This window comes from Rasamsonia emersonii (assembly GCF_000968595.1).
Source record: "Rasamsonia emersonii CBS 393.64 chromosome Unknown ctg1118621760069, whole genome shotgun sequence".
NCBI classification, from domain to species: domain Eukaryota; kingdom Fungi; phylum Ascomycota; class Eurotiomycetes; order Eurotiales; family Trichocomaceae; genus Rasamsonia; species Rasamsonia emersonii.
The window spans coordinates 1-27,405 of record NW_013563218.1 but is presented as its reverse complement, the minus strand read 5'-3'; the positions used below and the strand labels follow the sequence as shown (position 1 = coordinate 27,405).

General features: G+C 49.6%; 12 protein-coding genes across 12 annotated transcripts; 6 read left to right on the top strand and 6 right to left on the bottom strand.

The window, feature by feature from the left end:
• On the bottom strand, positions 1-619 carry T310_3462 (Amino acid permease; the record flags this gene model as incomplete). Its single annotated transcript, XM_013473677.1, has 1 exon — positions 1-619. A coding segment is annotated over one exon (619 nt), but the record flags the coding sequence as incomplete, so codon positions are not given.
• Positions 620-930: 311 nt separating this feature from the next.
• On the top strand, positions 931-1,642 carry T310_3461 (uncharacterized protein; the record flags this gene model as incomplete). Its single annotated transcript, XM_013473676.1, has 2 exons — positions 931-1,282; positions 1,326-1,642. 2 exons carry the CDS (start codon positions 931-933, stop codon positions 1,640-1,642), a joined length of 669 nt encoding a protein of 222 aa, XP_013329130.1.
• A 1,240-nt stretch (positions 1,643-2,882) lies between these two features.
• Positions 2,883-5,266, bottom strand: T310_3460 (uncharacterized protein; the record flags this gene model as incomplete). Its single annotated transcript, XM_013473675.1, has 3 exons — positions 2,883-3,546; positions 3,830-4,643; positions 4,708-5,266. The coding sequence occupies 3 exons, from the start codon at positions 5,264-5,266 to the stop codon at positions 2,883-2,885; spliced, it is 2,037 nt and encodes a 678-aa protein (XP_013329129.1).
• Positions 5,267-6,369: 1,103 nt separating this feature from the next.
• Positions 6,370-7,604, bottom strand: T310_3459 (Exosomal 3'-5' exoribonuclease complex; the record flags this gene model as incomplete). Its single annotated transcript, XM_013473674.1, has 2 exons — positions 6,370-7,303; positions 7,384-7,604. The coding sequence occupies 2 exons, from the start codon at positions 7,602-7,604 to the stop codon at positions 6,370-6,372; spliced, it is 1,155 nt and encodes a 384-aa protein (XP_013329128.1).
• A 490-nt stretch (positions 7,605-8,094) lies between these two features.
• T310_3458 (uncharacterized protein) lies at positions 8,095-9,418 on the top strand (the record flags this gene model as incomplete). The annotated part of the gene is made up of 2 exons (XM_013473673.1): positions 8,095-8,496; positions 8,546-9,418. 2 exons carry the CDS (start codon positions 8,095-8,097, stop codon positions 9,416-9,418), a joined length of 1,275 nt encoding a protein of 424 aa, XP_013329127.1.
• A 994-nt stretch (positions 9,419-10,412) lies between these two features.
• Positions 10,413-12,725, top strand: T310_3457 (uncharacterized protein; the record flags this gene model as incomplete). Its single annotated transcript, XM_013473672.1, has 6 exons — positions 10,413-10,558; positions 10,703-10,872; positions 10,989-11,410; positions 11,457-11,783; positions 11,830-12,505; positions 12,553-12,725. 6 exons carry the CDS (start codon positions 10,413-10,415, stop codon positions 12,723-12,725), a joined length of 1,914 nt encoding a protein of 637 aa, XP_013329126.1.
• Positions 12,726-13,314: 589 nt separating this feature from the next.
• T310_3456 (Kinesin light chain) lies at positions 13,315-14,569 on the top strand (the record flags this gene model as incomplete). The annotated part of the gene is made up of 2 exons (XM_013473671.1): positions 13,315-13,355; positions 13,438-14,569. 2 exons carry the CDS (start codon positions 13,315-13,317, stop codon positions 14,567-14,569), a joined length of 1,173 nt encoding a protein of 390 aa, XP_013329125.1.
• Positions 14,570-17,706: 3,137 nt separating this feature from the next.
• Positions 17,707-19,184, bottom strand: T310_3455 (Glucose-methanol-choline oxidoreductase; the record flags this gene model as incomplete). The annotated part of the gene is made up of 3 exons (XM_013473670.1): positions 17,707-18,355; positions 18,469-18,911; positions 18,969-19,184. The coding sequence occupies 3 exons, from the start codon at positions 19,182-19,184 to the stop codon at positions 17,707-17,709; spliced, it is 1,308 nt and encodes a 435-aa protein (XP_013329124.1).
• A 900-nt stretch (positions 19,185-20,084) lies between these two features.
• On the bottom strand, positions 20,085-21,132 carry T310_3454 (uncharacterized protein; the record flags this gene model as incomplete). The annotated part of the gene is made up of 2 exons (XM_013473669.1): positions 20,085-20,906; positions 20,962-21,132. 2 exons carry the CDS (start codon positions 21,130-21,132, stop codon positions 20,085-20,087), a joined length of 993 nt encoding a protein of 330 aa, XP_013329123.1.
• Positions 21,133-23,061: 1,929 nt separating this feature from the next.
• Positions 23,062-23,626, bottom strand: T310_3453 (uncharacterized protein; the record flags this gene model as incomplete). The annotated part of the gene is made up of 2 exons (XM_013473668.1): positions 23,062-23,363; positions 23,413-23,626. The coding sequence occupies 2 exons, from the start codon at positions 23,624-23,626 to the stop codon at positions 23,062-23,064; spliced, it is 516 nt and encodes a 171-aa protein (XP_013329122.1).
• Positions 23,627-24,259: 633 nt separating this feature from the next.
• On the top strand, positions 24,260-26,040 carry T310_3452 (uncharacterized protein; the record flags this gene model as incomplete). The annotated part of the gene is made up of 2 exons (XM_013473667.1): positions 24,260-25,418; positions 25,472-26,040. The coding sequence occupies 2 exons, from the start codon at positions 24,260-24,262 to the stop codon at positions 26,038-26,040; spliced, it is 1,728 nt and encodes a 575-aa protein (XP_013329121.1).
• Positions 26,041-26,301: 261 nt separating this feature from the next.
• On the top strand, positions 26,302-27,123 carry T310_3451 (Gag/polymerase/env polyprotein; the record flags this gene model as incomplete). The annotated part of the gene is made up of 1 exon (XM_013473666.1): positions 26,302-27,123. One exon carries the CDS (start codon positions 26,302-26,304, stop codon positions 27,121-27,123), a length of 822 nt encoding a protein of 273 aa, XP_013329120.1.
• Between the last annotated feature and the right edge of the window lie 282 nt (positions 27,124-27,405).

The window sequence follows — 27,405 nt, the reverse complement described above, 5'->3', positions numbered from 1 at the left end:
AAGGCAAAAAGATGGTGATGTAGGTGCCATAAACAATGGAGAATATGTTGATTGGGATTCCCCATGTGCCCAGCTGGAACGAGCTCCAGGGAATCTCGTGTGGAGCGCGGATGCGCTTGATCAGAAGAAATATGATGGGGATCAGGTAGGAGATATACTCGCCCAGTGTCGTGAGAGACAATAGCGCATTGAAGGCCGTAGTGGAGCCAATATTAATCAGGGCGAGGAGCACGGTAATTGTAGACACCAAGAAGAGTGCCCGCAGGGTAATCTTATAGTGTGGCGAGGTATAAGAGAAAAAGTTCGAGAATGGTAATCCCTCATCACGAGCAAAGGCCCACGTCAGACGGGTCCCAGATGCTACGCCGTTAAACAGCGCCACAAAGCCAGGCAGAATGAGCAGCATCATGAGACCAGTGGTGGCCGCATTAGATTTGGTGACCGCGTAGAAGATCTCAATAATTGGGTATCCGGTTGGAGTGTCCAGAGCGGCATCCAAGCTCCCCATACTATATGAAAGACCAATTGCGAATCCTAAGGCGACAAGTCCATTAATGACAACGCCATAGACCATTGACCTGGGAACAGCTTTGGGCGCGTCGTTTACTTCCTCGGACATGTGGACAACACCATCAAAGCCTGTCAAGAGGATGCACGTCAGTTTTTTATGAACGCACTGTCAACATATATAACGGAAACATAGAGAGACGCAACGCACCGCTCAAAGTGAAAACAGCGGTCAAGAGGCCAATCGACCAAATGATACCATTGTTTTCCCAGCCGCTAATAGAGTTCTCGAATTTGGTCCACACAAATTCGGACGAGTTACGTGATCCAAGAACGACCAGTGTGATGAGAACCACGGGAAAGAAAATGATGTGCATAATACCCCCAGAAACCTCCACGGGGGACAGAAGACGCCGAGCAAAAATGTTGACAATCAACGGTATAGCCAACACAGCCCAGATCATCAATGCCCCATGCCAGCGTTTGGCTACATACGTGGGATTGTTCTGGATGATCAGGCCCTCGATCTGCGTCCCAATCAAGTATGGCGAGGTGGCAACGTTGGCCCACCATGAAAACACCTACACTGTGTCAGATAGAATATACATACTCAAGAAAGCATTTTGCCGTCTCATCCTATCGTACGGTCAGTGGAAGAGGCCCTTCTTCAGGCAGCACTTTGATCTACCTCACCTAGTAAAAAAACTCAAGAATCGGGAGCTAAGTCATATGTCCAATGATACTGAGCCCCAGCAATGGGGATCCTACACAGACGGTTGGTTAGCTAGAGTCAAGCGCTCACTTGGATCGAAGAACAGACAGACATGGACGCAAGTTTACCCCAGCAAAAGTGCCAGGCCGAGGGACCCGACAATGGCCAACATCAGGCCGTAGACAATCGCGACAGGGCCTCCATTCTCCAACCCCGCGTACAAACTGGCACCGATCGCTTCCCAGGATGCCTGCGATGTCGCCGCAAACGCAAGCATGGGAAGGAAACCTAGATATCTCCGGTCGTCCAGAGTCAGTATGTACCGATTTTGAAAATCTCGATTCTTGGGACGAGGAAAGTTTGCAGGATACCTCGAGGCGTGGTTTCGGTCGATGCCCGTTCGCCCCTGAAGGCATCGCCTGAGTGACGGTATCCTGAGGGGATTTGGTTCTATGGCCATTGACCATCTCGATCTCGCTGTCGTCCATAGTGCTTTGATTGAGCTTCACGGATATCAATAATGATACGGCGACAAACAAAGAGAATAATGCGATTATGGACGGGGAGGACAGAGGACGGGGACGAACGGTCCAGATGATGTAGGACACAAACCAAAGTCGCTTCTGGTTTTAGGAGGGAGTACCTCGGCGGTACATGGGTGTTGGAAAGCCGTACAAGCATCCTTGCATCCAGCATTTGTCGAACCTGAGTGCTCCAACATGCTTCGCTGTGTGACATTGGGGCTTGGCGAGTCATAGAAGACAAATAACACCGGAACTCCACACTATCCTGACACAATCAAGTGGCTGAGCAGTAGGCTTGCAGTTTATTAATTATTATTTTTCTTAAACTGTGTTTTCAGTAAAGGGAAAGACCGTTAATGATTAAGGTCAGAGTTGCGATGCAGAGAAAATTGGTTATTTGTCCCTGCCACCAAAGTGCACTGGGAAAAAAAAAAGGAAACAGAATAAAAGAAAAGCCTTTATAGGACTAATGATGGGAAAAGGTATTATCAGGGCCATTATTTGTAGTTTCATTAAAGTCATGCTTGTATGTACTACTAGATTCTTAACCCTAACAACTACAGCTCCTTCTCTGTTATGGACCTTCGATTGTTAGCAAAGGGAAAGAAGAGGGATTCTGTTCTGGTTCTATTATTGCTTTACTAGTACTGCTACTAAATTTCTGTCCTTATTATAGACTAATTGGATCCTTAGAGGCTTAATAATAGTTTCTTTATAAAGGTATTATCAAAGATATTCGAGCTACCATTATGTGATGCTTACTAGCTGACAGATAGCGGTTGTAGATGTTGTATGATTGGGCAATTGGCCCTGGTTTTGCATATTATTTAGAAGTTAGTCCTGCTCCCAAGTATTCTATTAACTAAGTTATCAAACTAAGTTATCAATTTTTTTTCTTACTCGTTTACTTTACCTTTTCTCTCTCTCTCTTAGATAGTGATGCCTCTTATTCTGTGGTTTTTTATATAAGACTGCAGACAAGGCAATCTTCCATTTAGCAATATTTAAATACATATTTTATTGTAGTATCAAAACTGAAGATTCAATGAATTTGTCTTCTATTCTCGTAGATAAAAAAGACTGTCTAAATTCCATGGATATCATATCTACTTACTATAACCTCAGACATAGTGTCTTATCTAAGAAGAGATGGTGGATGAGACATTCCGATCTACTGGACGGTTTTGGGATCCAGTCATCATCTCGATGTCCCCGACATAGCATGCGTATTTTCTTTTGGCCCTGAGCTGCCCCTCTGCGCCTAGGCCGAGCCGTCCAATCTCGGCGTCTGGCTCACTGTCGCCAATCCATCCCGGCGTCTGATCCAGGACGGAAATTTTGCCTTCTTTCTTCCCAATCAACAGAGGCACATGTTCGGCGATCGCAGCGCCAATCCTCATCATGGCGAACGCGTTGAAGGTCGTGGTCCAGGTGGGCACATGGCTGGCGTACCAAGTCATCGCAAAGAGAGTGACAATGAACAGGCCCAAGAGCACGGAAACAACAATCACACCGCCAGGCTTGATTGTAGGGATGTTCGTGTCAGCACCGCGATCATAGAAAATCCATAGTTTAGGAATTGTCGGATCAGTTTTCGTCAGCCAGATGGAATTTGCTAGATATATTGCCCTCGTAAAGGCATCCTGCATGAACAGATTCCCTTCCGCATAGTGTTCCCAAAACAAGTGTAGCCACTTTGCCACCTCGACCGTTGCATCCTTGATCTCCCCGGTTCGAATGCAAGGATCTAAATTATTAGCGCCATCAGAATCGCTCATGAGGCCGACCATTGGCAGTGTACCGCTGCAAAGGTAGTTGTTTCTTGCCCGGTGCCTTGTATATAAGCCGATGGATGACGGGTGCGGGTAGCAATAAAGGAGTATTCGCCGAAGAGCGCCAGAGCAATGGCAAGCAATGGGGGCTTGACTGGCAAATACTCCAGGGAGAAAGCTCCCGCCGGCTCTCTTGCTGTGTTGTTGTCTTCGGGGTAGTCGGATCGATGCTTCAGGTACCTGCGGTAGTCGTTCTTCTGCTGACTGTAATTCTCTATTAGAGATTGCTTGGAAGGAAATGGATCTCAACTTACGTGGTGTTCTTGAACGAGAGATCATCATGTTGTAGTACGCAGTGAACGTCCTCGAGACAGAGCTCATAAGGGTCCTGCTCCAGGAGTGGGCCTGCCGTATTATTGTTCAGATAACTCGGCAACTCGAAATACCCGGCGGTGCTGTTGGCCTGTACTTTGAAGACGCTGGTGTTCTGGAAGAGCCCATCCAGCCATACCGAGACGTTGAGATAGAGTACTTCTGTCAAATCCTGCCGATGACGAGTGGGTATCCAGGTGTTGTTTGTCCCATTGTACGGCATGCATGCTTGAAGGCTGTAATTCGCCCCTATGTCCACCGAACCAGGACCAATATATTCCACGAAAAAGGCGCCCGGTAACTGGTCACAGCCCGTCGGAAATTCTGCTGCATCCACCAATTCGTATGAAAGGGATGAGTTCATCCGGGGGGCATACTGCCGGATCAATCCTGTATTGAAATTGGCTTCGACTGGCGCGACAAATGGCTGGGTGGAATTGGTCACGTCTAACAAGCTTGTGCCACCGCCGCTACTCATGCAGCTTATGTAAAACTGCTCGCTCTCGAATATGTATGGTGTGGGGACGCTGCTGCAATTGGGTGCATTATTGAGCCAGAGATTGGATTGGAAGTCCGTACCGGTTGATGTAGCCAACGCAGAGCGCAGGTAGGGAACAAACGTGCCGGCATCGGGTTCTTCGGGTTCACTGAAAAGGTCAGGTATGTCATAAAGAGGGCCCGCGCCGACTGGCCAACGCGGTGTTTTGATGGTTGTCTGTGATAGGAACAGCTGCTGGATGGGTGCGATAAGAAAGCCTGTTCAATGCAGCAGGTTAACATAGATAGTTCCAGATTCAGGTCTGGGCCTAGAGTTACATACCTAAGATGTGGATGAGGATGGCGAGCCACAGTATACCGCTGCCATATCTTTTCCATTCCTTGGGACGGAGAAGATGCCACCAAACGTCTACATTTAACCACCCCTGGTCCGCCAAGGTCATTGCCTTCCGGAGCGTAAATCCGTGTCGCTGCTGTTGCGCGTATGTGACTGCTGCTCTTGCACAGATTGCAGTCGCCAAAGGAATGGTAAGTGACCCAACACCGGCATTGATCATCCGCGCTGCTCGATAATATTTTTCATTCTGGTTGTAAAGAGCGGAGTATTGATCTGCTATGAGGTCATACTTGTTGCCCTGGTTGATGACCGCGTCATATGAATAGCCTCCGATTGGGCGATGAGATTGAATAACGAGGACAGTCCAGGCGAAGATGGCGCAAGCAGAATAGATCACCACTAGAAATAATACAATAAAGTTCCGATTGAGAGATATCGCTGGAACATTTTTGTCTCTTGTTTCTTGATTCCTATCGCAATCGGAAGATGTGTAGTCCAGTAATGCCTCTGCCTCATCACGCTGCTTTGGAAGTGTGTCCGCCATGACTGAGATGGTAGAATGAATAAGGTTGTTGTTCAATGAATCAAGTCGTGTCTATGCACCCTTTATTATATAGTATTGAGGCTGAGGCTGTGCTTTTGCGCATTAGCCAAAAGCTAATCGTGCATCAGTACCTGCGCTTTTACAATTACCTTAGAAGAGCTGCTCAGCCTTGTTGATCAACAGGCTCTAGCAACCAATTATAATTCAGTGACAACTGTTAAGTCACATTGGCCTTGGGTAAGTCACATGACCCAAAAAGGCACAAGTCAACTGTCTGCTTGACCAGTCGATCCTAGAGATTGATTATTATGCAACCGGGCCATCCAACATAGTTGGAACAGCCTTCATCTATCACTCAGTAAATCCTGATGATCACCTTGATCCAGATGTTCGAGTTCTTCAGGTAGCAAGACTCGTGAAGGGACGTATGTACCAAGAGATCCCACATACCCAGGTAAGTACCATGCTGCCAAAAATGGAAGCATGCAAGGCCAGGCATATTCCAACAGCCAATACTGTTCATGTTCCAAAGAGAGGCTTTCTATATCGGAGTAAAGCGAGTGCCAAGAGTGGCGCAAGGATAAAATCGAGGAGAGAAGCCTGTGCGGGGTTAAATGCTTCCAGATTGCGGAGATAGGAGAAGTGGAAGTAGTGGCACGTGCTCTACACGTGACAGCCCAGTGGATGATTGCTGAAGGTAACCCAGATTAGAGAACAGTTGTTCCATGCCAATAATATAAACCCTGAATATATACCTCCTCTGTATTAGAAATAGTAGACAGATAGAATATCGTGAGCTACAGCACATATAACCTGTCATGTCTATGTGTACGGTACACTTTACATATATTTCAGAGATTATATATATTTGCTCAGATCGATGGATGTAGACTGCTTATGGCATGCGTTGGTGCTGCTAGTTTGCACAACTGCATAATTAGATGCCATACAATATTCATACAGACAATTCATTCGAATGAAATCATCATCATACTCATTGACTTCAAGGGTATCTCTATCTTCTCCCTCTAGTAAACCCATTTTACTAAAATCATACACCATGAAGACAACACTGAATTGAATGGCTTGTATTGTTTTCACGCTCATCGCTGGAGAACCACTTCGAGAATTCTCCGCGCCTTCGTTCCCCCTAGATAATCTCTCCCTTCTCGTCGCCTCTCGTCCTCGTCGTCTTCGTCAGTAGCCATTTCGAGGTCGATCTGCAAGCTTGCTTCGTATGCCCGCATGACCGTCTCCTCGTCAACCCGGACACCGCCCTCGACCAGCACGCGGATGCACTGCGCCAGGCGCGCAATCTCGCGGCGCGTCTGCGGTGGGATCTCATCGTTCTGACTCGAATAAATCGAGCTGGACACCATTTCCTCCATCCGGGTGATCGAGACGCTTTCCGTCGCGGAGGATGCCGCTGCGCTACCATCCGCATGCTTGGAGATCCAAATGTAGCCGTTCACGCCCAGGATGACATCCACCTCACCGCCGCCGTTGGCCGTGTTCACCGTCCAGACCTGTCGTCGTGAGCGGACTACTCCGCCAGCCGACGCGGCGGTACCTGATCCGACTCCTCCTTTCACCGCCGATCGCAAGGTCGCACCGGTACCCCCCGTCCCCGTCACCGCGAGAAATACACCGTTTCGCAGCTTCCCATACTTCAGCGACCGCGTATGCAAGGACGCTGACCCGTCTGAATGCACAGTCTGAACCTCCGCGACTACGAGATCTCCCTCGCTGAAGAACGTCCGGATTTGCAGCTCATCAGCGCTCGTGCGCCGTCGCAGGATACCACCGGGCAGGTTGATCGCGGAGAGCGGCAGCTGCGCCAGCAGCGGCGCCGCCACGTCGACCTTCCACCGACGCGACTGCACCTCGACGATGCGGCCAACGACCAGGTCACCAATCTCCGGGGTGTAGCGTGCCCGCAGGGGATGGACCGAGAGCAGCTTGTTGGTTTTCTGGACGTTGCCAGCGACGGTGGCGATGATGGAGGTTGAGTAGGGGGTGGTGAAGGTGCCGTGGCCTCTGCAAGCGAATCGTTAGAATATCGTATTCCATAAGGAAAAGCCAGAAGTAAAAAAAAAATCCGCCAAATAGTAGCTCACCTCATCCACTGCGGATCGTCCGTCACCAGCTCGCCCGGCACGACAATGCCAGACCTAGAGTCTCTCGGTTTGCTTTTCTTCCCTCCTGCCAACCGAGGCCGTTTTCTTAAAGGGAAATCCATTTCAATGTCTCCCTCCGAGTCTTCAACTGGCTCCTCGACCTCCTCATGCAGCGCTCCGCCAATATCCTCCACGACGGGAGGAAGGATCGTAATACCCATGGTGTGACGTGTTATTAACCCGGTGAGAATGAAAGTAAATTCCGGGAATGAATTACAGATGATCGATTTTAATGAATTCGTTGATGGGGGGATGACGCGGAAAGGTCGTCTCCGACGTGAGAGCTGATTCTTTCGTCTGAATCTTTGGCGGCGTGAAAGCGCAGAGAACAAACACGACAAAGTTAATACCAACACGTGACTTGCAATGCCCTGTCTCCTTGACCTAAAGTGGGTGACATAATCAGAGTCACGTGACGCACAAGACCGATAGTGGCATCTGTGGGTGTGACCATTGGCAGTAGCTGCTGTACCAGAGGGCAATAATGCCGTGCAACATTCGCCTGCACAACATAGCTCTACTCGATACTCCGTGCGTTCTCTCCAGCTGGATCACGAGGTGCACAGACTGCAGTAATAACATGGCTATAAAAAAGCTGTATGCAAGCCAGGGCTGGCGAGATTTTCGGCAGCGGACACGGACCGTCTCCCTATGGCGCCCTTGCGATCAGGTGACTCCACGCGGGCCGGCGTCTTAGTCAGGCTCTGCACCCCGGAAGGGCAGCGATCGGCAGCTCCCGACCAATGCGAGCGCAGCGATGCGAGCGCAGCGATCCTCGCTTATGCACGAGACGCCCGGTCCGGCCCATCGTTCGCCTCGCCGCGCCAAGCCAACAGCGGAACCGGCGCGGAGCCATCCGCTGTGCCGGGGTTACCAATCCTGCGGCCTGGAGCCCCGACCCGACAATCCGCGCCAATCGATCGCGGCGGGAAATTGGGACAAGGGGGCCGTCCCGGTGCTTGGGCCTTGGGCCTTGGTCTCGCCCTGCCACCTTGCCCTTGGGTCTTCTTCTCCCCTCCTCCAGTGCTGGTCGCCCTCATCCTCCGTGTCCATGTTGTCCTCCTGCTCCCTTGCTGCATGGGATTGCAATTGCATCTCCTAGACAGCAGTCGCCATGGCCTGCTTCACTCAGCTACGTGAGAAGGTGCCTACGTGGATCGAAGAAACCAATGGGTTGATGGCCCACGTGCACGCCAAACGGGCCGAGTTCGCCAAGGCATGGGCCAGCCTCCCTTCTCGCAAACGGAGGGCCCCCGACACCATATACAGCAGGAGTCACCGCACGCTGAGGACGGCGAACGGGCACTACCGCTCGCATACGGCCAGACCATCTACCCTCTACGCTGGTTCGAAGAGGAACAAGGTTGACAGCTGGTCTCCGTCGCCAGAGCTCGCCGTCTTCTACGATGGGCACACGCAGAAGGTGCTGGAGGAGATGGTGCGACAGATCTGGTCCGCAAAAAGCAGCCTTCGACAGGCGCGCATCTCCCACACGATGAAGACGACATTCCGGGGGAAGTCTAACGAGAATGCCACCGCCAACCAACCATCAAGGCGTGGAATCGCGAAAGAAAGCCCATTTGACTTTGTCGACGGGCAGCTAAACACCGCCCAAGGTCTCTGCGAAAGCGGAGCATATCGATTCCTCCGCGAGGGGGACTGTCTGGACGAACTGGACGGACTCGTCCAAGCGTTTGAGATGATTCTCGAAGCGTCAGAGACCATAGCGGAGCGGCTGGAAGCCGAAGAACGCAAGTTGGGAGAGCAGGAAGAGCAAGAACGACAAGCTGCCAACCAAGAAGAAGGAAAATGCCCAGTTCCCGCCCGGACTGGAGGCACCGACGATCCGTCCAAACCCGGAGATGATATTCTCGAGGTGGACGACAACTCATCGACGTCGTCCGTCGAGATCGATATCACTGCCTTTCGACTCAACCGGTTTGGTCGGGGAATTCCTTCGTACTATCCACGATAAACCCTTCTCTCTCGACAATGCAACGATTATGATATTTAATGGCCCATTTCGATTCTTGACTGGAACCTTGCAATTCATCGATTCCATCGGCATAGGCACGCTGCCACACAACGCGGTCAGCCATGCCTGACTCAGTTCATCGTTCGTTTCGCCTCACGCGAGTTTTCTTTTCATATGTGTTTGAAACACCGACCTGTTACGTGCTAGCGGCGTGGCTTTTTGATCGATTGCTTCTGTCCTTCTTTCGCTGGCGTTGGCAGAATCTTCGCCTTAATACGTGATATCATTCCGGGATCATTATTCATTCTTTAATACTTTCTTTCTTCCTTCCATCTGTCTATTCATTCCTTCTGATTTCCTTTCCTTTGTTTATCGATCGATTCTCGTCGTCAGGAATCTGGTGTATGGCGGCTATGTCCACATGCATCTTCAAAATGGGGCGGGTATTTTGTTATTCCCAGGTCAGGTCTGCTTGGATCGGATTCGAAAAAAGTTATCAGGTAGTTAGTGGACAAGCAATGACATCAATGCATTTGACAGGATGATAACTGAGATAACGATTGTATGTGTGTAGCTGGTTAGTAGGGATATCAGCTACCTGTCTATCATGCGGAGATAGCGAGCCGTGTCATAGATAGTAGATAAAATGGCACATAGCCGTAACCCACGCAATAGTATTGTTCATAAATCTGCCAGCAGTTCGCCCCTAGGACACTTGGACCCCTATCATTCAATTGAGTGAGAAGGCGAGTCAGGTGATTCGCCCTGCCAGCGACATATCCAGATTTCTTCTATCCCTTCGGACAACAATTTTCGCCATTCCTTACTACTATTGCTCGAGTTTCATTCTATTAAGACCAAGACACAACATCCGTCGTGGGCTCTGGTGCAGTCATAATGGAAATCTCAACAATTCGCCAATCCCTTGAGCAGCGACAGGCAGCCTGCATCGTAATTGACATCTTCACCCGCTGTTTCCCTGCCAAATCTGTCGATGCCGCTGGCCAAGTCGTCAACGAGAAACTACTCCCCTGATGCGAAATCTGGGCCTGAAGGAAGAGGACGATCTATCAACCAGGCGAATAGCCGGGACTTTGATCGGTACTTACCCGGGACTGACTCTTCTAGTAAGACGGGGAGGTACCTTCCATCCTCGCTAATCAAGGGAACAGAAGATACGCCATTTTGACAGTTGAATTCATTCCTCAATTTGAGTGATTGAAGCATATTGAACCACGTTGCTCGCTTATTAACTTCTATAAACTAATGCGCTGTTGCTGACAGGCATTGGCCAGCCTTGTTACTGCCAGCCTTGCTGACTGCGAGCGGGGTTGAGGCTGAACGTGCCGGCATCGGTCGACTTCTCGTCCCAAACTTCTCTCAACGTTCGTCCGATCTCCATCCATTCTCATCAGTTTCTGTCATGCTCAACGCAAATAGCAATAGCAACCATGGTAGGTTCGGGAATAATCACCCCGGAAGCCGACTGACAGGCAGGTGCGACCCATCACCGAGGACGATCTGGGACTTCGGGTCCTGTACGATGGAACGAAGGATGAAACCTCCACAGACACTGAATCGTCGGTCGAGTATGTCCTCCTTTGCGCTCTTCCGGAACTGTCGTTAATCTGTTCAAGCATTGTCGCTGTCCACGGGTTGGGCGCCCATCCGAACGATTACCTGGTGCAAGAAGCTAGACACTGGCGACGGTCAAGTCAGGTACTCAACTGGCTGAGCGAGCCCAGCATGCTCCCGGCAGTGGTGCCTCGTGCGCGAATAACGCGCTATGGCTACGATTCGCGATGGTTCGGTGAAGAAGCAGTGAAGACAAAGGCCTCCGATATTAGTCGACCTGACAGATTTGAGAGAGGTAATAGACACTTTATTCCATTGCAAGACTCCGCTAAGATTAAGTCACCTGGCAGGATCACCAGCCAGCATCGGCCGCTCATTCTGATCGCCCACAGCTTTGGCGGTTTAGTCGTCCTAAAGGTGAGGGCATATACCTGGCAGAGGACACAGACGCTAACAGTCGTAGACGCTGGTGGATGCATGGACGGAACGTCATCGCTGGCCGGGAATCTACGACGCAACTGTCGGCCTCGTCTTCCTTGGAGTTCCTTTTCGAGGAACCCACGACTCACTTCCCCAAGGCGAGATTATCCGGCGAGTCTATGAGCTTTTCACGGAAAGCCAGGTGCACGGAGACAATCTTAGCATTCTTAAGGCAGGAGGGGAGTCTTTAATTGATCTGGTGGACTTGTACCTCCGCATCGCCCGACAGACAGCAATGCCTAGGGTGGCGTGCTTTTATGAGCAGAAGGCGACTCCGGTGGGCGCTATCTTTGGAAAGAGCGTGGTAAAGGTAAGTTGTTAAAAAGTCGCTCCAGGATTGCTCTGATTGTTTCAAGGAAATTCCACCTGTGATACTAGTTAGCGAAAGCTCGGGATGCCTCGATCTGAATGCATCGTCGGATAAATGCCCATTGCACAGAACACATTTCGACATTAACAAGTTTGGTGCACCTGACGAGCAAGGATTTCGAGTCCTTCGGTCTGTCATCCGGGAGATGGCAAAGAGGCGTCCAGGGTCAGTCTCCAGCCAGACTCAGTGGACGTATCAAGGAGATCAATCTCAACTGATCATGTCCAAAGCGCCCTTTCCTGGTGAAGGGTATTTTGAAGTACCTCGAATCGCCGTAGGTCGATCTTTTGGTCGACGGAAGCTCGTGCAAGAACTGCATGATTTGCTTCAGCCGGGCGACGACCGGCCGTCAGTGGTTGTCCTGCAGGCTCTCGGAGGACAGGGAAAGACTCAGCTGGCGCTGGAATATTGCCAGCAGTGGCGGAAAGCTTTTCGCGGTATTTTTTGGGTTGATGCAAGCTCCGAGTCAACGGCTCAACAAGCATTCGAGTCCATCGCGTTGAAATTGCGACACCCGGCCAAGCCAGTCTTAGATGATATCTCGACAAAAATCCAATTTGTGCTGAACACAATCCAGAGCTGGAAGGAACGCTGGTTGATTGTGTACGACAACTATCATGAACCAGACTCTTTTCGTAATGTTAAAGACTTCATGCCTATGAGTAAGTTTCTCCAACGAAATGAGATGATTACATGCTGACTGTGATAGACGGGCGTGGGTCGATCATCGTCACCAGTCGGCATACCGGAGCAGAGCGTCTGGGAAAGCCCATTCATGTTCCTTCAATGATCGATGATGGAGGAGTCGAGCTGCTCCTTCGAGATTTGCCGGCCGATGAGATCGAGAAGAATGAAACCGAGGCACACAACATTGTCCAATGACTGGGAGGCTTGGCTTTGGCTATTGATCAAGCTGCGGCATACATTAAGTTCAGGCGCATTCCATTGTCCAAATTCATGTCTGCATATGAAGAGGAGAAAGCTAGGATACTCAAATACACTGACGAAGAGCTTTGGGAGTACAAAAAGTCGACCACACCGGCTGCGAAGATGCGAGCTCTCAGTGTATTTACCACATGGGAGATGTCGTTAGACCAGATTGAGCTTGAGAATCCAGAACGCAAGCAGCAGATCGCTCGCTTTCTTGCCGTGTCAGCTTATCTGGACCATCGCACATCAGTGATTTTCTCTTTGACATCCATTGCAGAGAAACCAGAAATCCAGTTCCATGGCTTACCATATTCAGCCCTCCTGACGAGCTGTCCGATCAGGACGAGGCCGACTCGGTAGCATCCGATTCGGTTCAGCCGGCCCTATGGAGTGCAGAGGAATTCTGGCGCATCATCGAACACCTTTATCTGCTGTCATTGGTACAGAATATTCATAGTCACCCCAGGATGTCGCTCTCAATCCATCCTCTGGTGTCTGATTGGCTTCAACTGCGGGAGAAGCCGAAAGATCGAAAGGCATTATGGCGAGAATCAACTACGCTCCTAAGCGTGGTAGCCGACAGTAAGTTGGCGGCGGTATGGTCCGCATATCAGAGACAGGAGGTTCTAGGCCATCTTGGGACTTGTCTTGGACATTCAAAAAGGATCAGACCCCAGAACGTTTTTGGGACTAGGCGTATGAGATATGAGACGGAGTCATTTGGTCGCTTTCTTATGGGCCACGGGCGATATACAACATCACACAACCTTTTGTTCAGCCTTTATAAGGACGACCTTTCACAGCAGGGGGCAGAAGGTCCTGATACGTTGAGCAGCACGACTGATCTGGCAATCCTCTACCAAAGTCAGGGTTGGTGGAAGGAGGCCGAGAGTCTTCTCACCCAGGTGGTACAGGCCAGCAAAGAAGTAGTTGGAATAGAGCACTCAGACACCATAAGACGCATCATTTTGCTTTTACAAGTGTACAAAAAACAGGGCCGGTGGAAGGAAGCTGAGGGTCTTCTAACGCAGGTGTTAGAAACCTGCAAGACAGTATTGGGAATAGAAGCCCGTGTCACTTTGAGGTGTATGAATAATCTAGCATCAGTCTATCAGCAGCAGGGACGGTTAAAAGAGGCCGAGGAGCTGAACAAGGAAGTTTTAAAGGCCACAAAAAGAGTTCTGGGAGCAGAGAATTGTGAAACTTTGCGTGCCATGAACGATCTTGCAATGATCTATTTTTATCAAGGGCAGTTAGAGGAGGCAGAGGACCTACAAAGGCAGGTTCTTGAGGTCAGCCTGAGGCTACTAGGGGCAGAGCATCCTGATACCCTTACTTCCATGAGCAATTTTGCAACAACTTATTGGAAACAGGACAAACTGAAGGAGGTTATTGAGACCGAGAAGAGAGTACTAGGGGCAGAGCATCCTAGCACCCTTACTTCCATGAGCAATCTTGCAATAACTTATTGGGAACAGGGCCAATTAAAGGAGGCTGAGGACCTACAGAAGCAGGTTCTTGAGACCAGGAAGAGAGTACTAGGCGCAGATCATCCCGATATCTTGGTTAGTATGCACAACCTAGCTGTGATATGGGAATCCCAAGGCCAACTTGATCAGGCAAAAGAGTTGATGCACCAATGCGTCCTCCTGAGTCGGGCCGTATTCGGACCAGACCACCCCTATACACAGGATTCCGCCAAATATCTGGCTGAGTGGGCCAGGAACAATGAACAAAATCATGAATCCCGATTCTCTCGATTTGTGCATCGAATCCGAAGTCGAAAGCAGCACTGAATGGTATTTGACTGTTGTTGAATCTACAGCTACGTGTCCATGGCATTTTTACGAATCTCTTTAATGATTCTTATTCCTCTTGCGTTTTGTTGCTCATCTCGTTATTATATCTAGAGGTTATCACGTTTTTTTTTCCTTTAAAATGAAGAAAAATCAATTGTTGGAAGAGGAAAAAAAAAGATAAGTCGAGGGGAAGAGAACCTCAAGATCGAAATATCTCCTCCGTTGAGAAAGGCCGCATTCAGCTGCGTCAGTTATTGGAAACGTCTTTCGACAGTGACGTATCCAGAAGAAACTCGTTCATGCGTTTTTGCTCAGGATATGGCGGTATTCATATTGGTCAAGCACGCGACGTTCCATCTGGACCACGGAGCTCGCCAAAGGTCCGGTCCAACTATGGCATGGGGATGAACGTGGTCGCGTTCAGGACGAAGACGGACGGAAAATGAGAGCATGGTTCGCAGTGGGTGCTGCGTGGTAACAGGCAACAGATGCTGCGCGATTTCGAGGCTGGCATGGCAATCGAGGATGCATTGGTTCTGCCTCGATTGCTGGGAGAAGTCCAGGGGAGGGGGCAGATGCGGAAAGCGTTCAAAGTGTACGATGCGGTGCGGAGGCCATGAACGCATAAGCTGGTCACGACCAGCAGGGACGCATGATGTCTGTACGAGTTTCAGAAAGAAGGCATTGGCGACGATGTGGACGCGGTGCGGAAGAACCTGGATGGGAGGATGGGGTGGGTGTGGGATCTGGATCTGGAGGAGCACCTGGATGAAGCGAAGAGGGTATATCGAGATGCAAGTGATTGAGAGTATGATTTGTCAAGCTCAGCAATTAGCATTTACTTGGAGAAGCCGTATAACTCCGAGGACATCTATCCTAGAGGGGAAGACAAATATAGGTACAATAATGCTATATACTCCTTACACTTTTAGCAGATGACTCCAGCTAGACCTAATAAAGTGACTAAGATGGTGTGTGACAAGAATTGGCTGCTGTCTGGATTATACATCCTTCTACATAGAGGACATTATAGGCAGTTAAGGATCTAACTAACAGTGAGAAATTCTTAGGCTAATCATTCTGGCTCATTATTATAAGACAGTGAAAAAGCGAAACATTAAAAAGAAAAGTTCTTCTAATTAGATCGTCGATATTCGTCTATCTCAGCGAGCATGGATCAGCAATCAGGTGATATCACATTGGGATGGCCATATGGACGGCAGGTATTGCAATCTTGACAACTAATCAAGTCCAGAGTGCAGATGGATGTACAGTACGTATAGTACACACATGTATGTACACGTGGATACTTTTGCACACAGCCCTGAAGACTGTTTTCAAGATTGAACTTCCCGATACCTGGGGATAGAAAGCATCATTTCCGATCCAACCTTATTCAGTTGCTGGTATGGAGAAAGTTAGGTATGTACTGTGTACTTGCATGTATGCACACCAATGTACTCCAGCAGCCCCCAATCTTCAGACAGTTAGACTAGAACCTAGATGTTCCTGCAGGATTAGCCTTAAACACAAGCTTTCGCCAAAAAAGCCAGCTGCGCAGGGTACATACATATCGGAATGTTGTTTTTATTTGCTTCCAGTTAGTTGTGGCTTCGATTCTGTGCCTAGCACGAGCAGATAAAAATATACTTCATTCTGATAAGCTACCATCTTTTGGGCAGATCGAACCGCATCTTGAGATTTTTGAGCAGCTTGTGGACACTATCGCAGCCGACCGTGAGAAAATCATATTTCTCTGCTACACGCTCCTGAATCGTAATTCGCAGTTCGTAAAGAGCCTCGGCTTTTTGCCTATATTCTCGATATCGTACGAGAATTTTTCCGGCAAGAATTCGTATTCTGCTTTCTCATCTTCGGTCAATTCCGAATAGCGAGTCTTTTGCTCATTGACATCTTTTATAGATGGATACTCTGGCTTCTGTAGAACCTCCGGATTGTCTCGATTGGGATTAACATACTCCCATATTAGCTTTCCCTCCGCTTGTGCGCGGATCACCTCAAACCATAGAGGCCAATCTTCCGGTCTATTCAAAATGAGCGTCCTAAATGAGGTCGTCATGGCGTCCAAATCCGATGTCAAGTCGGGCAGTAAATCGTCGTCTCAATGACTTCAAATCCGTGATCGATATCGGCGAGTCCACCGTCACCCAACCGGCGCTGAGCGCAGCGATATCGTTGTCAAATCAGGGTCTCCATACAGCCGGATTCCTTGAGAGAATTGGCTAAGTGGCTTCGATATACGGTCTCAGGTCAGCTCGCTATGGGGGTTACCACAGCGATGTCAACCAATATGGCGCTAAGCCTAATCAGGAACTAAAGGAGCGAATAATCTGATTCTCTAACTAAATAGAAGGTAACAGCGACTCTACCTTATAAGTGAGCGGATTCTCAGTCCAAATAGCGATAATTTTAGGAGAAAATTTTCGCTGGAAACCCGATAACTAACTAGTTATTGACCGATAACCGGATTAGGTAATTGTGCTTCCTGACCAATCAGATCTTCTGTACGCCCTGTAGTAGTCTTGATCTCCCCCCCCTCGTGATGTTCCTGATCGTCCGAACTATTGATATTTGTGTAAGTGAATAAAAACGGTTATCATGTTATCATCTTCTCCACAGCTGTTCTCCACGGTGCCAAGTTACTCCGATGTCAATCTCCGTGGGTGCCGAAAATAGTAGTTCAGGTACCGATACTCCACGGAATTCCGTCCACGCGTCGGTATTCCGATGGAGAAGATCCACTCACTAGACGCGAATATCCATATATTGTACGCAGTGGAGTAGGGTTACGGGTGGACTTTGCGTCCTCATACACTAGACGTTACAATATGACCCAATTCTAAGCGTATTTCTATCGCAGAAGTATCCTACATATCATTCAGTATACATCAACCTAGTTCAGATTCTACTTCCTGATCAAGTCCGCCGCCCTTTCCGCCACCGCATACACCGTCGTCATCGGGTTCGCGTGCGGGATCAGCGGAAACACGCTGGCGTCGACGACGCGCAGGTTCTTCGTGCCATACACCCTCAGCTCCTGGTCGACCACGCCACCCTGCTCCCGCGGCAGCATCGCCGCCGTGCCGCATGAGTGGTGCATCGTGAGCGCTGCGTCACGCAGGAAGGCCTTCGCGGCCTCCAGGTCCTTCGCCGGTGGGAGACCCTCCGCCTTGAAGAACGGCTGCAGCGCCCCCGACGAGGACAGCTTCTCCAGCGTCTGCAGGTGGCGCGCCATGACCTCGACGTCCAGCCCGTTGGCGAAGAATTTCGGATCGATCGTCGGAGGCTGCGAGGGATCCGCCGACGAGATGTGCGAGCTTCCCCGCGAGAACACCGTGCCGGGGATCAGGCCCAGCACTGCCACGCCTCCCGGATGCACGCTCAGAAACAGACAGCCCGACGACTCGTCGTCGATGATCGACCGGACGACGCTGTGGTAAGTCTGGTCGCGCGACGCTGGCGGATGCTGGTCGAAGAGCGCCTGGTCGAGTTACTCCGGCAGCGGAACGAAGGCCAGCGCCTGGATGCCCGGGGCGACATCGACGCCGTCGCTCAGCGGCACCGGCACGATGCTCATCAGGTGGTTCTGCATGTTCTCGCCGACGTTGGCGTTGTCGATTACCACGGGGATGCCGTGGCGGGCGAGCAGGTCCTTGCTGCCAATGCCCGACAGCTCGAGCAGCTTGGGGGTGTGGAACACGCCGGCGGCCAGAATGACCTCCTTGTTCGCCTTTACTGTCGAGGTCTGGTCGTCGATCGAGACTTCAACCCCCGTAGCGACCACGTCTGATGCAGAGCCCTCGAACAGGACCTTCTGCACGGCGGCCCCCGTGGTGATGGTCACGTTGGGCCGTTAGGATGCGGGCAGGCCGTACTGCATGTCTGCACCGCTGCGCTGGCCGATCGCTGGATCGATCGCCGCCGTGTAGGCATAGCTGCCAGCAGCCTTGTCGGCGTAGAGGTCGGCCGTGGCCTCGTAGCCCAGCTCCTTGACGGCGTCGTTCCACGCCCGCACCAGGGGGTTCTTCTGGCTGATGGCAGGGTATGTCACTTGGATGGGACCAGCAGCCCCCTTCTTGGCATCATCGACCGCAGTGACGCCCACGTCCTTCAAGGTCTCCGCGTCCGGCGTGTGCAGTGTGTAGCTCTTGTGGAAATACGGCAGCAGGGACTCCCACGTCCAGTTCAGATTGCCCAGCCTCGCCCACGCATCGATGCCGGCGCACAAGGGCGCGATGAACGCCAGGCCGTTGATGGCCGAGCAGCCTCCGAGGAGTCTGCCCTGGGGCTGGTCTGTCGTGCGGTTGTTGAGGCCGGCCTAGATGTCCTCTTAGAATCGCCTTTTTTACATGGACATATGGGTGTATATTCTCACCTGCGGCACCGTCTGAAGCTGCCACCCCGCATCTGACTCCAGCAGGGTCGGCCACACGGCAGGATCGCGGATTTTGGGATCGGTCGTCCGGTCCGGGCCGGTCTCGAGTACGACGACCTTGACGTTGGGGTCTTCAGAGAGCCGGTTGGCGAGCACAAGGCCAGCGGTGCCGCCGCCGACGATGACATAGTCGGCCGCAGAGGGAGTGGACGCCATGGTCAATCGTCAGGAGCAATATGATATATATGACACACTGATTCCGAATCAACTGAGAGCACGGATACTAGGTGATGGAGTGATTCAGGGAGATTGGACGTGAATTCAGACAATCGGCCTACATTTATAACATCTGCCAGTTACGTAGGCATGTTTATGCTATACTATCAGGCGCTGAATTGACTGAGGAGGGGTGGTGGGGCTGATCGACAGTGAGTCCTGTCCTCTGCGCTAGTAAGGCAATGCAATCCAGCAACGAGATGCAACAATTGATCTTTCGCATGCAGTAGTATTAATTATTGTTGGTAGGTGCAGGAGTTCTTGAGCTGAGCAACGCGCGAAGTCCAATTTTGGGACGCCAACCAACCCGGGCACACCATCCGATATCCTGCAGTCTTCTGCGTTAATTTAGGAAGCAATTTAATTAATCAGATTAGGGCTGTCGGCATCTGTTGGGTGGCTTAGCGGGGAACCGAACTATGGACGTGCATCGTTTATCCGAATAAAAATCGATTAGGCCTGTGGAGCATGTTAGTTTGTCAAGAATCAGGCCATCGATGGCTAGGTCGAATTCAGGGAAAATCCTGCATGTGTATGGGGCCTGCTGAGATCGTTAGGATAGTACAGTGTAAACCACAGGCAGAATGACTATTATCACTTCCAACACTCCAGGTACCGTGCTTAGACCAGCATCATGACCATGGATTTATGTTCCCAGTTGATACTTCTGACAATGTCCATAATCAGGATTCCTTCTATTCTACGCCGTCCTCGAGGAATCTGATCAATTACCCAATCTGTGCCCTCGTATAAAATATATTATTCAGATAGTATGCTGCAGCTAGCCCAACAAAACCAAAGGACAACAGCTAATAATAGTAGCAAGTCCAAACATTATCGTTACTCCACCCACGTATCGACTGCAATCTTCAGCACTTCACTCAACCACGGCTCATCCAAACTCGCCGCTGCATCAAAGCCATGCCCGCCGGGCTGCACAGACAAAACCACCCTGTTTCCCTGTCCGTCCTTTAGCACCTCTCGCGCCTTGCTGACAAACCGCCTGCTTGCCTCAGCCATGACCATGTCATCCTCCGCGCCGTGGATGATGGCAATCCCTCCCCGGGGCAGTTTCTGCCCGGGGCTCTCCAGCCGCTGCGTCTGGAAGAGACGGTCCCGATGGAGCGGCGAGGTCTCCGTCCCCCGGACATAAAAGTCGAGAATTTTGTTGTGCTGGAAACACGCTGCTGCCAATTCGGTGCGCTGCGGCGTCATCGATGACGATTCCACATCCCCCGGTTTCACGCTCTGCAGGTGCTCCTCGATCACCGACTCGGGCACAAACGGCAGCAGCTCGCTCTTCGACGGCGTGTACAGCGCCGGTGGATCGATGTTGACCATCGGATACGCCACCGTCGCCGCCCGGATCTCGTCCGGATGCGTCAGCGCCAGATACAGACTGAGCACGCCCCCGGCAGACTCGCCTGCAGCCAGGATCCTGTCCAGGTCGAGCTCCAGCCCGACGACGGTGCTGAGAAGATTGCTCAGCTCGGTTGAATGCAGCCACGACCAGACATCGTCCACGTCGCTGAGGATCTCCACGCCCGTAGCTTCGGGGAGGAAGCGGTAGTTGGCGGAGATGATGACGGCGCCGTGTTTGGTGGCCAGTTCGAGCAGCCACGGCGGGAACCAGTCGGCAAAGTAGATGGAGTCGCCATAAACCTGCCCTTGTTATGTTATCATCAGTAAGTACGGTACATGCATGTGGCCGACTTACCAGACTCCCACCGTGGAAGCGCACAATCACCGGCCGCTTGCCCGAGGGCACGTCCTTGGGGATCAGCACGTCCGCCCGGATGCCATGCTCGCCGACTTTTTTGTAGTCAGTCTGGACGATGGAGAAATTGGCGAATTTTTCGTGGACGGATGCGCCGGGGATGGCTGACATTGCTGAACTGCTATAATTGGACAATAACTTCGGAGCTGTTGGTTCTTCCTAACAATGTTGTGTTGATTTTGCGAACAGAGAATGCTAGGGGGGGGGGGGGGGGGAAATAATAAAATAAAATAAAAAACAAAAAGGATACTATCTACTGAGAAGGAATCAACCCCCTTTATAACAGTAAAACCCGCAAAAAGCCAATCCTGTGTGACATACATCACCCTGTCTATTAAATAAAAACCACCCGTCGTATATAACACAACTACTCCGAGCTGTAAAAGCCCGTATATAACCAACAAGGACTCTGCGATATTTGTTAGACCGTATTACTAATACAGAAGGCTTCTCTCACTGGCCAGTATTATTTGGAGAAATGAGGAACATGCTCAATCTGCAATTTATGTCGTACATGGGGTATCTTGGGTATGTCATGTGGTGTAGGAAGTTGGTGTCGAGTTAGCTACTCCGCAGTCGTCCCCGCAGTTCTCAACGCTCTCATTGATTATTTAAATTTGTGTTTGCTTGCTTTTCAGATGCAGACATGCTGTTTTTATTTTATCTTATCTGATTTGCTTTGCTAGACTTAGCAGAAAACCCTGTTTCTGCGGCTGAACGATCACGCAAAAAACACATAGCAAGGGGAAGATGATCTGATTTAATCGATTGGCTTGTTTGATAGCGTCTTGAATTCCTAGACCTGAAGACAAGAACTGACCTAGGTACAGTCTAGCTTATTCGTATTCTGTCTGGGAGAATACATGATGCAATATTTATTAGCCCGTACAAGAACTTCCTTTACAGGTTACAAGGTGCAAATATGATCGACTCATATCTCGGGGAAAAACAAAAATAAAGGAATAAGGACCATGTTTGTATGTACAATACATACATAGACTTACATGTGTATGTCATACTATTACCTTATTTCCAGGATGAGAAAACGCCCGTGGTCTTATCTGAATTTGTACTATCTTTCTTTTTTTTAAACCAATGTTAAGTCAACTACTACTACTACTACAAAAGAATGTAATCAAGGAAAAAGAGACAGAGAGAAATTTCTAATTTCGCGCCATCGGTTATAGTCGATCATCCAGTGATAAGAATAAGAGGATAACTTGCATAGATTAGATGTCTGACTCGAGTGAATCTTGTGCCGGTATTTTGATAACAATAACACAGATCAGGCAAGTTCTGTACTCTTGCATCTTAAATATTGCTCTCGGACTCTGTAGGTAGCATCAGAGTTAGAGCTGCAGAGGATGTTTCAGTATGGACTTGCAGGGCAAGAAAGATTAAATGTGTATAGACAATATTCCGTATTATTAACATAAGATTTTGTAGTGTATTGAATATGAGATTATGGCGATTCTGCAGGTACAGAAGAAAAAGCCAGCCATTTATTTTATTTTCTTCACTTCGTTTATTCCAGTCAATTAATTTCCCTGGAAGGAATTAACAGAATTGTTTACTGGCTAAAACAAATGGTCCCAGCATGAGTCAAACTATGACTAGATAGCGGAAGGGCAGCTGCACTGTCAACTCCTATCTCTGTCTATATAGCTGTCATGGCTCTGTATATTAGAATGGATTGTTGTATATTTCTTGTCCCGTTATATACATATTACATGGGACACACGTCTTGCGTCGAGAGGCTGAAAGGGAGGCAAAGTTTTAGAACGCAAATACACAATAAAAAATTATACATCACAGTTAAATAAGGATATGTCGCTTTTGTGTTTTCTTCCTCTCTGTCCTGCTAACATTCTCATGATTGCTAATGCCAAACTCCATTAATCTCGAGATTAGATACAGTCTCAACTACCTACTCTTAGACTATCCTGTCAAGCTTTTGAACATTCCTCTCGTTGCACACCAGCTTCTCACTGCCAAGTACAGGTAGAAATTGGGCGAGAGTCCACCGACGAAACAGCTGTGTTATGCCACCTGTAAGTGATGGACCAGTCTCGTCCATTCTATCATAATCGCCGGGATGCTGTCCAACGCGAACCATTCTGAACGTTGGCCCACGCGAGGATTCACGCCAAAGTGCCTCCAAACCGCCTCCATGGAGACGAAGATAACGCCACCGTCGTTTCTCCACACCGGTAGCTGGACTAGTCGATCTGCGAACTCGATTTCCAGGGCGTCAGCATGGAGAGACGACGTGTCGATGCGTGCCAGCAAGACCCAAGGACGACCGTGAGAGATGTAAAAATCTACACGTTTTTGCGCGTCCTCTAAACTCGGTCAGAAGCTATTAAAGAAGTATTTATAGTACATGCTTACTCTCATTGTCAAAAACGGAGATGAAAGGCGTGGGCTCGGACGATCGGTCATTCCAGTCGAGATGTCTTTCGAATCTGCCTCTGTTGATCCAGTGAGACAGAGGCATGAGGTAGTGGCCTCTCGATTCAAAACCACTTTCTGTATCGTAGTACGTAAAGGAATCTGGGGTCTGGACGCGGTAGAAGTAACGGGGCAGTGGAGGCACTGGATCCATTATGGCTGGCTGGTTCTTGTATGACATGGTTGGCGTGGGAGAAGATGGTCAACTGGACTATGCAGTAGACAGTCAAAAGTGTGACGATTCAACTTGCCTGTCGTCACGTGAGCGGTGAGAAAAGCGGTGAGGTATAGGTACGGCAGAATACTTGCATAAATCGCCTCGCTAGCGACCTGGCTCCCTTCCTTCTTCTCCTCTCCTCCCAGCCTAGTCTCTTGTAATTTAGATCGCTCCTAGTGATAAGAAACTGCTCTATTGCCTGGAATTGGATCCGTCACATTAGACTAGGCTCAACCCACTCATTTCTTACCATTTCTACTGCTTCTAGATACGGTCTGACGCGTCTACTACAACAGTCGACGCAGACCTCTTGAAGCTGCCAACTGCGTGCCAGCGACGTGGTGATCAACTGCTGGAAGATACTGAAGATACTAACGATACCGACGTGAAAGCTGCGATAATGCTGAATTGAAGACATCCGAGAATCAGGAATTGAGACGAGACGAGACCGAAGAGTCAACGCAGAGACCAAGCAACCAAGACCCGAAGAACCAGGGAACGAATAGAACAAACCCAACTGCAATAACAGATCTGTGCTACGGACACAGAAGCTGAGAGGAGGGTATTAATATGGCGAGACCATCGAGTGAACAGAAGCCTCCTAGACGAATGACACTCCTACTGGAGGGGAGACCTGGAGAACCACGAGAGATAGACCGAGAAGAATTTATTACCTACTGTCGTGATGACCCTGAACGCCTCTGGCAACTGATGTTGGAAATAAGTGACGAACTGAGGGACAAAATTGAAGATCTTGAGGTTGAAGCCGCTGGTGCGCTGCTTAAGATTCAGGAAAACGAAGGAATTGCAGCCCTTGCCAACCAAGAATTGAAGAAGAAAGAGGACGAGCTTAAACAGACGACCATCCAGCGAGATCAGTATGCCAACCAGATTGCACAAATGATGGTTCGAAGCAACGACCTGGGTACCCTGGCAGTAGGCCCTGCCACCCGTAAGTCTATCAAGCTTCCAGACCCACCCCTGTTGTCCGATGGAAAGAACCCTAAATTCGACGATTGGCTCGTACTCATGCAGCAGAAGCTGAGCGCGAATGCGGACCACTATGATACCCCTGAATTGAGACGCGCCTACGTTGCCAGCCGATGCGAGGGTGATGCGGCAAAACACATCACTAAACGCCTGAAGAATGGTGCCATAAATGCTTACAAGGACTCGACCGACCTGCTGGAGCACCTTGAGCAAATCTACCACGATCCGAACCGCCTCGCAAGTGCAAAGCTCAAATTCCGTGGATTATTCATGAAGAATAAGGACAAATTCCACGACTTCTTGTCCGAATTCATTTATTGGGCAGATGAGGCTGAGATTGACGAGAAGGACTGGAGGGAGGAGCTATACCAGAAGATTACAACTGACCTCCAGAAGCTGACTATGAGTGAGGCCATCCGCACCAATGGAACTTTTCAGGAGTTCATAAACTACTGTTCTCAAACCGCGAATCGGCTGGAGGTTATCAATAACCGTTCGCAACATAATCGTGTCTTTAGGAACTGGGCCTCTTCAAATCAGAATCAGAACTCGCCAGTACCTACTAATACTGTGAAGAGGGAAAGCAAAGAGGCAGATCGCTTGGGGGTAGACTCAGAGACTCGTCAACGTCTAATGCAGGAAGGGAAGTGTTTCAAGTGTCAGCAGTTTGGCCATCTCGCCCGTGAATGCCCTAAGCAGATGCCTACCACTCAGCTCAAGGCATTGGAGAAGGCCAATAGTAAAGAAAACAAGTCAACTAGCACCACAGAATCGGAAAACGACAGTGCCTAGGAGAAGTCTCCATCCTAGGCGGATACCAGGTCCCCCTATGTCAACTGAACCTGCAGGAACTATTGGGAAGGGAAAATGAGAGTTTTACCATACCCACCCGATTAGTTGTCAATGGATACACATTTGCAGTGAGAACATTAGGAGACACAGGAGCAAACGGATTCATATTTATCGACACAAACCTAGCAACCCTCATCGCGAAGACCTTTGGCCTACATACAGTCCCATTAGGACGGGAATACGCAGTACAAGGATACGATGGCAAGTCAGAAGCTCCCGTCACACATGCCATCTTCATGACACTGGAGGTCGACGGCAGAAGACAGAATAATCTACCGATGCTGATAGTAAACTTGGGAAGGCACGATATAATACTTGGAAGGAAGTGGTTTGCCCAATTTGGAGTCCTGCCAGACTGCAAGAACCAACGCCTTCTTTGGCCCTCAGAGCGGGCTGCCTTTGACGAAGTGGCCGCTCAGACAACTCGACCTTTACCCCGCAAGATATTGAAGCGAGCAGACACAATACAGATGAATTACCAAAAGGACGCAGACCGCAGGATCGACTAATGGAGCAAGAGACCAGGAGATCAAAAAAGGACCTAACAAGTCACTACAGAGATAGGAAACCGATAAGCCCAGCAGCGCTAGACATCACACGAGAGCTTTTCCAGCCGACAGATCCAATTCCCCTGGACAGAGAAGAAGATTGAAAGTTCACAAGACCTCCCAAAGATTGACATCGCAGCAATAGGAGGCTCGGCCTTTACGCGATATATGAAGGGAAATAGTGCCGAGGTGTTTGTCACTAGCCTCTATGAGATTGATAAGATGATACAGCATAAGAAGCCATTATGTGACATCACTGAAGAAGCAGACCTTCGAAAGTTGGTTCCATCATACTACCATGACTACCTCGACGTCTTCTCAAAGAGGGCTTCAGACACCTTGCCACCATCACGTCCATGTGACCATAAGATCGAGTTGACAATGGAGAATACGCTTGGCTATAGCCCTCTGTATAAGCAGTCGGCAGAAGAATTAGAAGCCACAAAGAAATACATCATGGAGAATCTAGACAAGGGATTCATCGAACCAAGCAATGCACCATTTGCCTCTCCAATCCTGATGGCACGAAAGAAGGATGGAGGACTCCGATTCTGCGTTGATTACAGAAAGCTAAATGCAATCACTAAGAGGGACAGATATCCATTGCCGTTAATTGATGAATTGATGGAACGCCTCAGTCAAGCAAAGATCTTTACAAAGCTCGATATCCGACAGGGCTTCCACCGTATCCGGATGCATCCAGACTCCGAGGACTTGACTACCTTCCGAACACGATATGGATCCTATAAGTACAAGGTGATGCCATTTGGGCTGACTAATGGACCGGCCACGTTTCAACGATTCATCAATGAGACCTTTCTAGACTATCTGGACGATTTCCTTACCGCTTTTATTGATGATCTGTTGATCTATAGCAGCAATGAGCTTGAGCACCAGGAGCACGTCAAGAAGTATTGCAACGTCTGCGAGAGCTGGACTCCAAGCCAGCATTGGGAAATGCGATTTCACGTCAAAGGACTAAATACTTGGGCTTTGTCGTTGGCACTAATGGTATTGAAGTCGACCCTGACAAGGTGGCAGTAATTGCGCAATGGAAGCGACCAACTACAGTAAAGGGCGTGCAGTCCTTTCTAGGATTCTGCAATTTCTACAGGCGGTTCATACGGAATTATAGCCGGATTGCACGACCCCTGAACCACCTTACCCGTCAGGACGTTCCCTTCCAATGGACTCAGGATCATGAAAAGGCTTTCCAAGCATTAAAGGAGGCATTGACCTCTGCTCCAGTATTAATACACTATCAGCCTACTCTCCCAACCCGGATCGAGACCGACGCGTCAGATGGGGTCCTAGGAGGAGTCCTCT